This window comes from Nuphar pumila, chromosome 15 (genome assembly GCF_984573655.1).
Source record: "Nuphar pumila chromosome 15, dmNupPumi1.hap1.1, whole genome shotgun sequence".
In the NCBI taxonomy this organism is placed as follows: domain Eukaryota; kingdom Viridiplantae; phylum Streptophyta; class Magnoliopsida; order Nymphaeales; family Nymphaeaceae; genus Nuphar; species Nuphar pumila.
This window is the reverse complement of record NC_143263.1, coordinates 35,486,495-35,502,260: the sequence shown is the minus strand read 5'-3', so window position 1 is coordinate 35,502,260 and position 15,766 is coordinate 35,486,495. Positions and strand designations below refer to the sequence as shown.

The 15,766-nt window shown below is 36.2% G+C and overlaps 1 protein-coding gene across 2 annotated transcripts; it reads right to left on the bottom strand.

Moving 5' to 3' along the window:
- Window positions 1-3,106: 3,106 nt before the first annotated feature.
- LOC149815118 (uncharacterized) lies at window positions 3,107-6,345 on the bottom strand. Of its 2 annotated transcripts, none has more exons than XR_016427937.1 (4): window positions 5,424-6,345; window positions 5,220-5,316; window positions 5,017-5,139; window positions 3,107-3,528 (listed from the first exon to the last, which is right to left on the bottom strand). XR_016427937.1 is itself a non-coding variant. In XM_089989173.1 (4 exons), the coding sequence occupies exons 1-4, from the start codon at window positions 5,560-5,562 to the stop codon at window positions 3,355-3,357; spliced, it is 516 nt and encodes a 171-aa protein (XP_089845299.1). In that variant the 5' UTR covers window positions 5,563-6,345; the 3' UTR covers window positions 3,107-3,354. The 2 variants fall into 2 exon arrangements, 1 of the variants encoding a protein (XP_089845299.1); XM_089989173.1 differs by having other exon boundaries at window positions 5,441-6,345.
- Between the last annotated feature and the right edge of the window lie 9,421 nt (window positions 6,346-15,766).

Below are 15,766 nucleotides of genomic sequence, written 5' to 3'. Positions count from 1 at the left end.
ATATATATATATATATATATATATATATATATATATATAGAGAGAGAGAGAGAGAGAGAGAGTAATGCATTGGTGCTGCCCACTTTCTCTTTCTGTCCCTCAAAATCTCATTTTTTTTGGTATTTTTTCTCACATTTAATACCATAGATGTGATTTATAGGTTTTGTTTAGTGGGAACCTGATTTTGAATTGCTGAAATATGATAGGTTTTTGTTGTGATCCAAAATCAATGACCATGAAGGTACCATTTTTTTCCGGCTCATAAAGACATTTTTTTTCTCAAAAAAACATGATCCAAGAGTCAATTCTCATTATATAGAGCATGCTAAACACATCTAACGAATCCAAATCTATCATAAAACACTTTATAACCATGGGGCAGAACGAAAAAATGAGGCCTAATATGTTCAGCTCTCTCTCTCTCTCTCTCTCTCTCTCTCTCTCTCTCTATATATATATATATATATATATATATATATATATATATATATATATATATATATATAAGTAATGGTAGGTGCTAAATGAAATATACTAAAATGATATGTGTTAAATGAGTTTTTTAGCTTTGTTTTGTTTTATTTTTAAGTTCTGACCGTATAGATGTGATCTATGTACTTGATTTTATAGGGATTAGCTCTTGAAGTGTTCGATTCCAACACATGGGTGGGTTTTTATAAGGTTTGAAAATTTAACAGTTCAAAATCTTTATAAATTTTTGAGGTTTTCAAATATCATTTTTTTATCCAAAACACATGATCCATGTGTGGATTCCTCGTAAATCGACCATGCATAACACATTTATGAGGTCAAAACTAACACGGTAAGAGCAGAAAAACCCATTTAGCACCTACCCATCTCTCTCTCTCTCTCTCTCTCTCTCTCTCTCTCTCTCTCTCTCTCTCTCTCTCTCTCTCTCTATATATATATATATATATATATATATATATATATATATATATATATATATATATATATATATATATATATAATCAATTCAGGGTAAATTAGACCTGATTCTGTTGATTCAGCAAAAAATTAGAGGATTTTTTAAAATAAAAAAACCAATCCTGAATCTTGTTGTCAAGGGGCTGATTCAATCTGAATCAGTGGGTTCAGATCAATTCAGATTGATTTTGATAAGGTTGGCAGAGAGTTCATGTGATCGCAGAGCCATCTGCTCATGACACCTCACTCAGTTCCTCTTAGTGGCATGAGGCAGCCCCACCCTTACTCTAAAGTGGGTCAGGACCGGGGGACTCCCTAGTTGCCCTTCATTTTTAGGGACAACACATATAAGACCAGCCTGACGATAGTTCTTTGTGAGCCGTCCATTTTGAACCAATCCGATGCCGCTCATCTAGACGATGAAAGGCAAAAAAATGATGGCTAGGTTCATCCAAGTGATGGGTATCCCATGTACCGCATCTTTGTTGTTGCTCATCTCCTAAGATGGATTGGGCACGTCATGGGTTCTTTAGTGGATGTCCATCTTCGAGATGAATGATGCGACTAGGGATGTAAATGGTTCATATTCGGGTCTGATGTGGCCGATACCAGTTTCAACTAATCAGATGTTGGCTAAACGGATTCAAATTTGGATAGTCAAAAGTTCATACCACATTCAGTTTTTTACATGTAACCGGGTTCGATGTTCATCAAACCTGAATATCCATTAGATTTGGTAGCAAAATACTAGCCCATGTTGGTATGTTGCGACTCATCAACATGGAGCTATTTTATTAAGGAAATACTTGCAACCTTAGTTCCTGTAATATAAGATAGCACAAAATCAACATGCTCAGTAAATCTCTCAATGAAGTCAATCGTCAAATCACAGTAACTAATGCTGTTAGACTTGGTGGATTTTAATAGGTAAGAGAAGGCTAATCCACATTAATTGTACACATCTGAATCCAAATACAGTGTTGTACATGGTAGCAGCAACATTGCTACCGAAACAGCAGCATCAAAGACTAATGAAGCTACTAATTCAGTAACACAGAAGGAGATGAACACACATTTTGTCCTTGATAACCATAGGTAATGAAGGCTTCTTATGGTGGGATGGTTGGATCATTGTGATGCTTCTGTAAATAAATATCTCAGCAACGGAGCCACTACTGCTATGCTTATGCTGTTCCCCAGCAGTGCATACCTACACAAGCAATCGGTTCCTAGTCAACTCTAGTCCAGCATTACAGGAAAACTTGAAAAAATGAAAAGAATACAAAAGAAAGCAAGAGAGGGGAGGAAGAGAAGAACAATGAACCATGTCAAATAGAGCTCACTGAGTCCACTATTGAGGTTTTACAGTCTTTTTATTGAATGGCTACTATTGAGGTTTTATAGTCACAAAGTGCGGTAATAAAACAAGCTAAAGGATCATTTTTCTCCCTGTACATAATGAACTTTGAGGTACAAATATCAAATTCTAGGTCAACTCACCAACTTCAGTACACTATAATCAACAAGATAACATAATACAAAATCTCATCGCTGCCTAAGGCTAATGTGCTGTGGAAATTCAAAATCCTGTGGAAAAGAATGCAAATTGGCTACCTGTACAACAGCAAAAGCTATACAATGTTAGAAAAGAGACATTAAGTACTCAACCAATGGGCAAGAACTGGGTTACTGGAGAGGCTCTTGACCTTGTTTTCAATATACCAAACACCATTGTTTTGATAATACAATAACAACTAAATTCTAGAGTAAATACCTCACATGGAGTAAAATATCTAAGGCCAAGTTGATGAAGTGAACAGGCTGCAGGTTTTCCCTCTAATGGACAATCTTGCGCATAAATAACATTTGGAGTAAATTCATGGAAGGCAATTTTCTAAGGGAAAATATTTTCAATAAAAACACGGCCTTTGTGTAGCATGATGAATGGTGAATCTTAAAGATACATAATTCAACCTCTTTCTTGGACTGTCGCAAGAAATGAACCAGTGCCCTTGACATAACGGTAGTAGCTTTTTGTAAAACAACAACGAACGGAGTCGGGGGAAACAATATCTGCAATATGTTAAGGTATATCTTGAAAATGTAAATAATTATTTATGATGCGTGAACAGAAAGGAACAGCATATTGGATAACCACTGCATTGCCAAATCTCTTTATCAAAGCTCAAAGGAACAGCATATTGGCCTTTCTGACATTTCACACATTTTTTTCATGACTTTTGCTATAGCAGCTCACAGTATCATTATGTTGAAATGATGGTTTTCTGTCATTTAGTACACCTTCAAAATTAGCATCTTCAGAATCATCTACTCTATTGTGGACCAACAGAGAGGCATTTTTCGATCTTGAGTCTATACCATATCCATATTTGAATGAGCCTTTTCTTACACCTTCAACAGTTTTAAGAAACTTGCGGATTCGTTTACATGATACACTTGGGACTTCCAATCTTTCAACCCAAGCACCACCTTCACATATTTGAAGATGATCATGGGTCTCAACTCAAGCAGCTGACTATTAAAGCATGGTTTAACAAATGATAATGGATAACGCTTAGCCTGCAGAAAAAAGTATGGAGTCAAGCCATAAATCAATACAATTAAACAATTCTGACATTAAAATTAACCAGGGCCATGACAGCCTAATCCTCAAGTTATGAGGTGCATTACTGATTCTTCAACATACTGCTTTAGGCCTGCTATTCACAAATATGCAAGAACTACTAGCAAGATGATCGCTTCCAGACACTGGATGTGAAGAAAATTCACCTTTACCAGAAGACCATCATCAACCCACTAAAAGCTAGTATGCATAAAATCCATAATTTACAGTCGATAACAAGAAGTTGCTAGAAGGATAAATAGTATTATGTCCAAACCTCTTCTTGTTCCTATTATACAAGTGGATATTTCTAGCAGCAAGAGATCAAAAACTTTCATGTTAGCTCCTAGCTATCACTGTTCAGGGAAACTTTATTCAAAGAAAGAAAACTGATAGGAAGAGCATATTTAAGAATCAAATAGCTTAATTGTTTCATATTACAACAATGCCTTCTGAATGAATACCCAACTTTCAAGGGTTACTTGACAATTTTATCATAATAATGCATTTGAAAAATGTATTCAAGAAAAGAATTTAAATAAATTTTTGAAGAGCATGGAGAGAGAGAGAGAGAGTCATCATTGTTGTTGTGATCATCATCAACATCACTACAACTATCACCATGACAATAATCTCTTTCAATCATAAGGTGGAGTTGGAAGGTAACACATTAATAATTGCTTGAGTTTGACAGCCTTTTTCTTTTTCCTGAAAAGATCGATAGCCTAGTTATTGAACTCCAACTAGATAGCAAAATGATAACAGTGTGTCTTGTAACCAATGGAATTTCTATATGAGAGTTATTTTATTGCACTCAAAGCTCAACTTCCTTTCAAGCACAAGGTAGCTAGAGCACGTGGGGCAATCAATGAGTCAAGTGCTCAACCCATTTAGGTTTCCCAAAACTAACTCGATAAAATATTGACAGGACTGTGTTCAGACCTCTTTGGATTGAGAAAACATGAGAGCCCAACCCAACCTGTATAATCTAAAAAGTACTAAATTTTTAATTATGGAACCATATAAACTATAAAGTACACTGATAGAGTTGGCTTGAGTCAAGTATCCAACAAAAATCATAAATCAAACCAAACCAGAATAATATTTGGGTCAACCTGGACCATCTTGAACATTTTTTGGGTCTTTAATTTTATGCCCATTATCCAGCTATTCGGGTTCGGGTTGGGTTTTAAAAAAAAAAAAGGTTTGGGTTGGGTCAGGTACCTAACACAAATATGGTCCATTGACATCCCTATAAGTGATAATTGTTGGTCAACGACCTAGTTGTTGAACGCCAACTATGGTTAGCATTGTGAGTAAAGAAGACATGGAGCATTTCCCCATGAAAGTCTAATTTCACTCAGTAAGAGATGTCTGCTGAACTTGAGAAGAGGTATTCAAAAACAAAGTAAAGCAAGTAAAATTACCAAAAGCAAACTACTTACAAGGCAAAAATATCGAGGACGTGAGTATGGCACACCAAACCGTAAAGGGCTCAAAAGATATTCTTGTGTAACAAATCCAGTAGTTTCCAAAATTCTGATCAAGTGCTTGTGTGTTTCAGATTTCTGCATCAAGAATAATATGTTCAGTTCAAATGTGAGATTGGAAAAGAAAAGCAGAAATATCACATGGTTCCATCACAGACCTCAAATCCATGAGTGGTGATCACTTTATCTGTGGAATGAGATCCAGAATCTTGAGATATGAGAATGCTCGAGCATAATCTGCATCTCTTTGAAGACCTGCAATAAAATGGAAGATAGAAATTCAGTTTGCTGATAATAAAAAAACAAGAATCATGACTTAAAACTTTTAATAAAATATGAAAAAAAAAACTTAGTGAACCTACAAGCTTCAAGAATGAACCTTGTCGTGTATAAGGCTGACATGGAGGTGACATAAGCCATGCATGAGCCCCATACTTGTCTAAATCTGCAACAGTTAGGCTTCCTATATTTCCCTGCACTAACTAAAATAATAAAAACCATATACCCACACAACAAAGTACACTTGTTCTTTCTTTTACTACATAAAATTGACTACACTTGTTCTTTGATGAAGTAAATGTTGGGTGAATCGGGCAGCCTGCACACAAACAACAGAAACAATAAACTGTGAAAAACTCAACTGCAGGGGCAGTAGCATACCTGAAGCCGCCATTGCTGAACCGGGATCGATGGCTGGCGGTGGATGGAGCAGGAGAAGTTGCTGCTGGTGGCTGGAGCAGGAGAAAGCTTCTCCTCAGCCGGACTGCTGCCCTCCACAAGCGCAGTGAATGCAGTCGGTGAGCAGGATTTGTTCCCTCACCGGATGGAAAAACCCCGAATGGAAAGGTAAGGGATACGACCCCTGATTCTCTCCTGTTTTTTTCGTTTTTCACACTGTGTTTCACCGTGTTTCAAGGTCGCTCATGATACCCCTTTTATAGGCACAAAGTAAAAACGGTTTGTGTAACCGTTCTCCCTGATTCTGTGTGAGTTTATCGGAAAGAACAACTTCAGGTGGGATGCTATCCACATCGTGGGTAACCACCACCACTCACGGTGGTTTATCCCAACATTCTCCCACTTGTTTTGACGATAAACCCTTAACCAGAAAACTTTATGGGAATGACTTGATGAATAGATTGGCCTTTATAATTTATTCTATAGATCCTTAGTTGAATCTCTAATCCTTATGAGATTAACAACAAAAAAATAATAACAAGAATCAATAAACTGAATATGATGACTTTATTTATATGCATATGTCAAAAAGAGTTTAACAAGACCAGCCTCAATACATGTTCGAAATATAATCCTGGTGCTAGCCCTTTAATAAGAGGATCAACAATCATCTCTTTAGTACCAATATTAACAATATGCACTAAATGATTATCTGTCATTTCTTTAACAACAAAATACTTCCGCTCCATATGCTTGCACGACGTAGTACTTTTGTTGTTGTTCGAAAAGGACATTGCAACTTCATTATCACAGTAGACCTTCAGTGGCTTCTCAATGAAATTAATCACCTTTAATTGTGATATGAAGTTCTTCAAATATATGGCATGCGAGGTAGTCCCGTACAATGCTATGAATTCTGCCTCCATGGTGTGAGCAGCAGTGGTCGTATGCTTCCCACTCCTCCAAGAGATCGCGCCCCCAGCAAGTAAGAAGACGTACCCAGTAGTAGACTTTCTACTATCAAGGCATCCTCCTAAGTCCGCATCTGAGTAGCCAATGACCTCGAGGTGATCAACTTTATGATACGTCAACATATAGTCTTTTGTCCCTTGCAAATACAGCAAGACTTTTTTGGCAGCTTTCCAATAGGGTATGTTTGGATTAGACTGAAATCTGCCAAACACCCCTACTGCAAAAGAGATATCTGGACGAGAATAAGTCAACACGTATTACAAGTTGTCAACAACTGATGCATATGGATAAACACTCATTCGTGCTTTGTCAACATTGTCCAGTGGACAATCCTTTAGGCTCAGCTTGTCACCTTTTGATATGGGTGTTGAACTAGGAGAACAATTGTCCATCTCATATCGCTTAACACCTTATTTATGTAGGATCTTTGGGAGATGCCTAGAAAACCTTTTGTTGTCTCGACGGATCTCAATGCCAAGAACATAAACAGCCTCACCCATATCTTTCATATCAAAATGTGATGCAAGAAATTGTTTTGTCTCTGAAAGTAACTTTAAATCGTTGGTTGCAAGCAAAATGTCATCCACATACAACATCAATATAATGAACTTACTCTCACTTTCCTTAAGGTATATACATTGATCAATAATGTTTTCTGTAAACCCAAAAGTCATAATGACTTGAGAAAATTTAATATACCACTGTCGGGAGGCCTGTTTAAGTCCATATATAGATTTGTTGAGCTTGCAAACCAGACGATCATTTTCAAAAAAACCAAGAGGTTGATCCATGTATACTTCTTCATTCAGATCCCCGTTGAGGAACGTTGTTTTCACATCCATCTGATGTAGCTCTAAGTTATAATGAGCTACAAGGACCAAAATTATTCTCATTGACTCTTTAGTTGAGACAGAAAAAAATGTCTCATTATAGTCTATGCCCTCCATCTAGGTGAATCATTTAGCAACCAATTTTGTCTTATGTCTCTCTATGTTACCTTTGCAGCCCTTCTTAGTCTTGAAGGCCTATTTACACCCTACGGGTTTTACTCCCTTATGTAACTCGACAAGATCCCACACTTGATTCTTAGCCATAAAGTCTAACTCTTCTTTCATAGCTTCTATACAGTGTGTAGATTGTTTGCTTTCCACAGCTTCCATAAAGGTCAACGGGTCATCATCTATATCTATGAAATCACCAGGCTCCTAAAGGTACACCACATATGATCATCTTGTTCGTGCTCTTCTGCATTGTCCACTGTTAAAATGTAAAACTGTACACATATGTATATATAATAATATTATATTATATATATATATAAATACAATTTTCATTTCTTTCTTTTCTGTAATTTTTTTCCTTTATTTTTATTTTTTGTCTTTATGTCATCTAGTTCAGTTTGAACTAGAATGACTGTTGCTAGTCAAGTCCTGTCCAAACTTGACTAGCAATAGAGCTGTTGGACTGACACATTCCAACAGCTCTAAATAGAGCTGTTGGATCTATTGAGTCTTCTTTCAGCTGTGTATATAAAGGGGTGCAGCCCCTCTTGTATTTGATTCCAATGCTTCTTAAGCAATTGGTTTTTCATATCAATAAAGAATACATTTTTATTTTTATTTTGTTTCCAGTTATACCCTTTTTAAGGGTTATGCTTTAGTGTCATTCTTGACACTTGCCCTTGTTAATCTAAGCTCGTGTTTCGAAGATCCCCATTTCATTTCATGGTATCAGAGTCGCGGAAGTACTAAATCTTGAGGAAAAGCTGCCTCGGTTAACGTGCCCGTTTGCAAAAGTGTTCGCCACTTGAAGAGAAGTGTTTTATCACTTCATTAGAGAAGATTTCACATCTTGTTGTATTGTTTTTTTCCTTCTTTCTTTTTCATTTTCCTTCTTATTTCTCTTCTATCCCTATTCTTTCTCTCCTTGTAATCGATGGATGACAATGATAAAGTCACCATCATGCCTATGAAACTAAGCGATACGAACTATGTAACATGGGCTTCAATCATGAAGCACCATATATGGGGAAAAGGCTTATGGGGGATTGTGGATGGTTCTGATTCGGAACCTAAGCTATCTCTTACTAAAAAGGAGGGAGATAAAGAGGTCCCTCTATCGGAAGAAGAGAAAATCAAGGCTATTGCCTCATACGAGAAGAAATGAAAAGAATGAAGAATATCTCATGCAAAGATAATGTCATGGCTTATCATTAGTGTTGACATTAAAAAATGTTCAAGTCTTGCCAAATTTGATCATGCCGATAAGGCATGGGAATACCTTAAGAATATGTATTCCCTTAAAGATATTGCACACGTGTGCAACCTCCAAGAAAAAGTTCGAATGATGACACAAGGAAACAAAACTATTCGTGAATATTACAATGGGTTGTCCGAACTTTGGGAAGAACTTTCCCTTTTAGAACCAAAGTGGCATTGTGCCGAAGACATCGAGCTTCGTCAGAAACAACTCGATGCTGAACATTTTTACCAGTTTATCACTGGATTAAGGCCAGAATTTGAAACCACTAAATCGGCCCTACTTCACTGGGGAAAAATTCTTTCTATTGTTGAAACTATTGAAGAGTTAACAACAACAACAACAACTACGCCTTCATCCCAAAACATTGAAGAGTTAACAATGGAAGAAAATCGTCTCCGGAAAGGTTCTTTAAAAATTGAAGATGATTCCGTTTTAGCCATGTCTAGACCAGGGAATCATGTTCGATCATATAGGCCTCCTCACTTTAACCGACAAAATGGTGACTATGATAAGAAAGTTATTTGTCATCACTGTCATGAACCGGGACACTACAGGCCACAATGTCCCAAACTTAAGGAGCTGAGAGAAAAAATAGCTGCAATTGCTGGATCGGAGCCTAAAGATCAAGATGCACCAGTTTCCCTGGCCCAACTAATGGAGATTCTTCAGCCTCTCATCAAAGGTGCATCTTCCTCATCTGAAGCTTCAACCGGCGCAGCAGCCTCATCTTTTTCTGATCTAGGTAAAATTTCTTGGCTTCTTGACTTTGGTGCATCTTTTCATATGACCCCAAATAATCAAAGTCTATCCAAATGTGTTAAAAATAAAACAAGTGTGTCAAAGGTCTTTACTGCTGATGGGACTTCTCTTGAAATAGAAGGAATAGAAATTTTGAAAAAATTTATAAAACAAAAAAAAAATTATTCCAGAAATTAGACATGTTCCCAAATTAAATTTAAATCTTTTATCTGTATCTTAAATTTCTGATTATAGGTGTAATATTTCTTTTTCTTCTCATGGTTGTTGGGTACAGGATCGCCAGTCAGGCAAGCTGATTGGGGAAGGCCATAGAGAAGGAGGACTCTATTACATGGATTTTTTGAAAATGCCGAAGAAAGCTTTTTGTTATAATATTCAAAAAACAGAGTTGGAACTGTGGCATAAGAGACTTGGTCACCCACATATAGCCAAAATCCAACATTTTCCAAATTTAGGGAAATTTTGTAACTCTGAATCATTTGATTGTAAAGATTGTATTCTCGGCAAAATGAAAAGATTATCATTTCAGAACAAAACCTTTTTCTCTTCAAGACCACTTGAATTAATACACTCGGATGTTTGGGGTCCTGCACCAGTAATTTCTAAAGGAGGATTTGTTTACTATGTTATTTTTGTCGATGATTTCTCCCGACATACGTGGATGTACTTTCTCAAACATAAGTCTGAAGTATTTTCATACTTTCAAACTTTTCATAATATGGTTAAAAACAAGTTTCAAAATGATATTACTATTTTTCGCACAGATTCAGGGGGAGAGTTTTTATCCACAGATTTTCAAAATTATCTTAAATTGCATGGCATCACACATCAAAGATCTTGTCCTTATACACCTCAACAAAATGGACTGGCATAACGAAAACATCGCCATATTATAGAAACCACTAGGACTTTATTAATAGCAAATCAAGTCCCGAAAGACTTTTGGGCAGAAGCTGCCTTAACTGCCACTTATCTCATTAATAAGATGCCATCTTCTTCGTTACAAAATATCACTCCCATTGAAAAACTTATGAACATTTATCCAAACTACTCTAGACTAAGAATATTTGGGTGCAAATGTTTCATATTTACTGACAAAAATGATAAACTTTCCCCTTGTGCGATTCTCTGTGCCTTTTTAGGATATGCTGAAAACCAGAAAGGTTATAGATGTTTTGACTTCAAAAATAATAAACTATATGTGTCTAGAAATGTTTCTTTTCTTGAAAAGGAGAGCTTCTTTGATTTTAGAAAATTAAAAGATGTCACTGAGTACTCCTTTTTGCTAGATCTAACATCAACATCTGATGAATATGACCTTGACTGTAACTTTGATGATGATCAAAGAATTATTGATCTTAATGTTGAAAATGAAGAAGTTCATAGAGATACTAGTATTCAATATTCCAGGCGACAAGAGTCTAATCCTCCATATGCACTTGAGAAATATTCTAACATTCCAACTAGACAATCATCCCGAATCTCGAGGCCTCCAGGAAAGTTTGTATCATACGAGTCTTTCTCACCCACATATAGGGCAATTATTACATTAATTCACTTATATGAAGAACATCCACATATTTTCAAGCAAAAAATGATATCAAATGGATAGAAGCCATGAAAGCTGAATTAGATGCACTTGAAAAGGCTTCTAAATGGAATATTCAAGATCTTCCTTCAGGGAAGAAAACTATAGGATGTCGATGGGTTTATAAAATTAAAACCAAGAGTGATGGTACTCTTGAAAGATATAAAGCCCGTTTAGTAGCCAAAGGTTATGCTCAAGAATATGGGATTGATTATGAAGAAACCTTTGCTCCGGTGGCTCGTATGACTACTGTCCGAACCTTAATTGCCTTAGCTTCTATCAAAAAATGGTCTATTTTTCAAATGAAAAGCTAGTTGAAGAAGTATACATGGAACCCCCTCCTGGTCTAAGTATTCCTAAGGGTAAAGTCCTTCGCTTAGAAAAAGCTCTTTATGGACTTAAACAAGCACCAAAAGCTTGGTATGATAGGTTTAGTCGTGTTATGATTGATATTGGTTTTCAATTCTGTTTAACTGACACTTCTTTGTTTATTAAGAATTCTGATGCAGGGATCATTGTGTTTCTTCTCTATGTGGATGATATGATCATCACCGAAAGCGATAAACAGGGAGTTGAAACAATCAAAACACTTCTTAAATCTCATTTTGAAATGACTGATTTGGGCTTGTTGAGATATTTTTTAGGCATTGAAGTTGCTTATTCTCCTAGAGGATATTTATTATCTCAGACTAAATTTGCTTTTGATATTGTTTTCAGGTCTGGTATTACTGATGATAAGAAAGTTGACACTCCAGAAGTTGTTAATGTTAAAATGAAGATTGATGATGGAGAACTTCTTGCAGACCCTACTCATTACAGACAGCTTGTTGGGGCACTTTCCTATCTATCCATTACCAAACCAGATATAGCACATGTTGTTCATACAGCAAGTCAATTTCAACATGCTCCTACTTCTGTTCATATGGGAGCAGTCATGCGTATTATCAGATACATCAAGTCCTCTCTTTCACGAGAACTTTTCTTATCTTCCTCCTCTTCTCTTGATTTAATTGCATATACTGATGCTGATTGGGAAGGTGATCCCAATAACAAACACTCAACCACTGACTTTTGTGTCTTTTTAGGGGAATCATTGATCTCGTGGAGGTGTAAAAAGCAGCAGAAGGTATTTCTCTCATCCACCGAAGTTGAATACAGAGTCATGGCAACCACGACCATGGAAGTAGTTTGGCTCCGACGACTGCTTGCTGACATAGGAGCTGAAGCAACAAAGGCTTCACAAATGTGTTGTGACAACAAAAGTGCGATCTACATTGCCAGTAACAGAACATTCCACGAACGCACCAAACACATCGAAATGGATTGTCACTACGTCAGAGAGGAATATCTACACGGGATAATTGATCTGCCATATGTCACTTCAGAATATCAGTTAGCAGACTTCTTTACAAAGCCTCTCGCTGCTCCCCGATTTCACTTTCTCTTAAACAAACTTTCGCTCATTGTACCGTAAGTTTGAGGGGGAGTGTTAAAATGTAAAATTGTACACATATGTATATATAATAATATTATATTATTATATATATATAAATACATTTTTCATTTCTTTCTTTTCTGTAATTTTTTTCCTTTATTTTTATTTTTTGTCTTTATGTCATCTAGTTCAGTTTGAACTAGAATGACTGTTGCTAGTCAAGTCCTGTCCAGACTTGACTAGCAATAGAGCTGTTGGACTGACACAGTCCAACAGCTCTTAATAGAGTTGTTGGACTGACACATTCCAACAGCTCTAAATAGAGTTGTTGGACTGTGTCCAACAACTCTATTGAGTCTTCTTTCAGCTGTGTATCCCCTCTTGTATTTGATTTCAATGCTTCTTAAGCAATTGGTTTTTCATATCAATAAAGAATACATTTTTATTTTTATTTTGTTTCCAGTTATACCCTTTTTAAGGGTTATGCTTTAGTGTCATTCTTGACACTTGCCCTTGTTAATCTAAGCTCGTGTTTCGAAGATCCCCATTTCATTTCATCCACAATAGGTTCACTTTGGATTTGTGCATCAATAACCGGGTAATCAACAACATCATTAGGAATAATAATTCTTTCGGTGTTTTCCTTAATAGGTGATGAAACTGGATCTTGTACTTCCTCAAAACCAAGGTTTTGAATTACACTTAATCCTACTGAACCGTCTTCTAGGAATTTTGTCTTATCCGTTTCAACAATCTGTAATGAGTGAGATGGACAATAAAACCTGTATCATTTTGATCTTTCTGGATAACCAATGAAATATTCACTGGTTGTTCTTAGATCAAAGGCTTTAATGTGGGGGTTATACAACTTAGCCTCTGCAGGACATCCTTATATGTGCATATAAGACAAAGATGGTTTATTACCTGTCCACAACTCGTAAGGAGTTTTAGGCATAGATTTTGTAGGTACCTTATTTAAAATATGCACGGTTGTCCTTAATGCTTCACCCCACAACTTAACGGGAAGTGTTGAATAGTTCAACATAGCTCTGACCATTTCTTTAAGCGTGCGATTTCTCCTTTCAGCTATACCATTCTGATAGGCACTACCAGGCATGGTATATTGAGGCACAATGCCTTCTTCTTTAAGAAATCGCGCTAATGGTTTTTCTCTTTGCCCCATCTCAGTAAACCTACCATAATATTCGTCACTTCTATCAGACCTGACTATTTTAATAACTTTATCGATTTGTTTCTGTACTTTTTTCTTAAATTCATTGAACATATCTGAAAAACATCAGATTTTTCAAAGATCAAGTAGAGATACATATATCGTGAATAGTCATCAATAAAAGTGACAAAATATTTTTCGCCTGTGTAACAGGTGGTAAATGGTCCACATACATCTGTGTGGACTATCTCTAATATCTCACTATTGTGTTTGGCACCCTCTTTATATGTGTTTGTATGTTTAGCTTTTATGCAATTAACACATGGGTCATTGTCGGTAAAATCTAGAGATTTTAAGATCCCTTCATTTATGAGTCTCCTTATTCTCTTTTCAAAGATGTGACCCAACCTTCGATGCCAAAGTATGTAAGATTTATCATTAATCATGCTACGCTTATTCTTAACCAATGCGTATTCAGAAGTCAAAGACTCCTGAGTTTGGATATTTACGTTCAATTTATACAAACCATCATAAACTACCGCAGAACCAATTTCAATTGAATTTCTATAAATGAACAATTTGAAATTTTCAAACTTAAAACAATATCCAACTTTATCCAATTTTGAAATTGAAACTAAGTTTCTACTATATGATGGAATATAAAAGACATCGTGAAGATCCAAATCTACGTCTGTATCTAAAGTAATCATGTAGGTCCCAACACCCTTCACATGTGAACGTATCTTGTTCTCCGAATAGATGCTCTTCTCATACATTGTTGGTTTTCTTCTGCTCATGAAGGGCTGTAGACAATTAAAAATATGAACAGTAACACCAAAATCAATCCACCAACTATTTTTAGGAATTTATAATAAATTACATTCATGAGAAACAAATGACAAATTACCTTTCTTTTTCAACCACTTCTTGTACTTTATGCAATTTGCCTTCCTGTGTCCCTTTTTCTTGCAAAAGAAGCACTTTTTGGGAGCAGAGTCGGATTGCTTGCCTTGAGATGTTTTATTCCCTGCTGGTTTCTTCCTAACATTTCTCTTGAATGCATTCTTCTTTAGTCTTATCTTGGATGCATGAGAAGCCATATGTGCACTCTGCACCTTCTCTCATTTCAATATCTCTTCTTCTTCAACACACTTGTACATAAGTTCATTAAACGTCCATTCGTCATTATATGTGTTGTAAGAGATTTTGAAAGGTTCGTACTCCAATGGTAAGGATGTTAGAACTAAATGCACTAGAAAAGAATCAGAAATGATCAGCTTCATGTCATTCAGCTGAGACGCCATGTTTCTCATCTCCAAAATGTGCGGGTGAATGTTTCCCCCTCCAGTATATTTCATAGATATGAGCTTTAACATCAGAGTATTGGCTCTGACTTTGTTTGAACTCACGAATTGTGCTTCAATAGCACTCAGAAATTCTCTCACTGTCCTGCATTGCGGGATGACACTTCGAATATTCTTAGCCACCTTAGATTGCAGAAACAACAAGCTAAGCCTATTTGAATGCTCCCACTTCTCAAAAGCACTATTTTGTTTAGCAGTGCTTTTATCAGTTAGGGCAGCGGGTTCATCTATCCTTAGGGCTAGATCTAAATCCATATACCCTAATATAAAGAGAACAGTCTTTTTCCAATCACTAAAGTTCGATTCATCTAGAAAGGGAATACAGCTAGAGTCATCTAAAATCACAAGAGTAAAAACTGCACGACAAAAGACATGTATCAAAAGGCATTCGTACGAGACAAAACTTTATGGAAAAAGCAAATGAATAAAGATCCTTAATATGTTTATTTTCAAGCGAGTGTAGGGGGTCATTGAAG

What these genes read in the sequence shown, in the direction of transcription:
- LOC149815118 (XM_089989173.1), bottom strand. Translation starts at nt 5,562, where the DNA reads ATGGTTTTTATTATTTTAGTTAGTGCAGGGAAATATAGGAAGCCTAAC. An exon ending in TCAGCCTTATACACGACAAG is followed by an intron (nt 5,317 to 5,440) that starts GTTCATTCTTGA and finishes ATTTTATTGCAG; the next exon opens with GTCTTCAAAGAGATGCAGAT. An exon ending in GTCCTCGATATTTTTGCCTT is followed by an intron (nt 3,529 to 5,016) that starts GTAAGTAGTTTG and finishes TTTTTTCTGCAG; the next exon opens with GCTAAGCGTTATCCATTATC.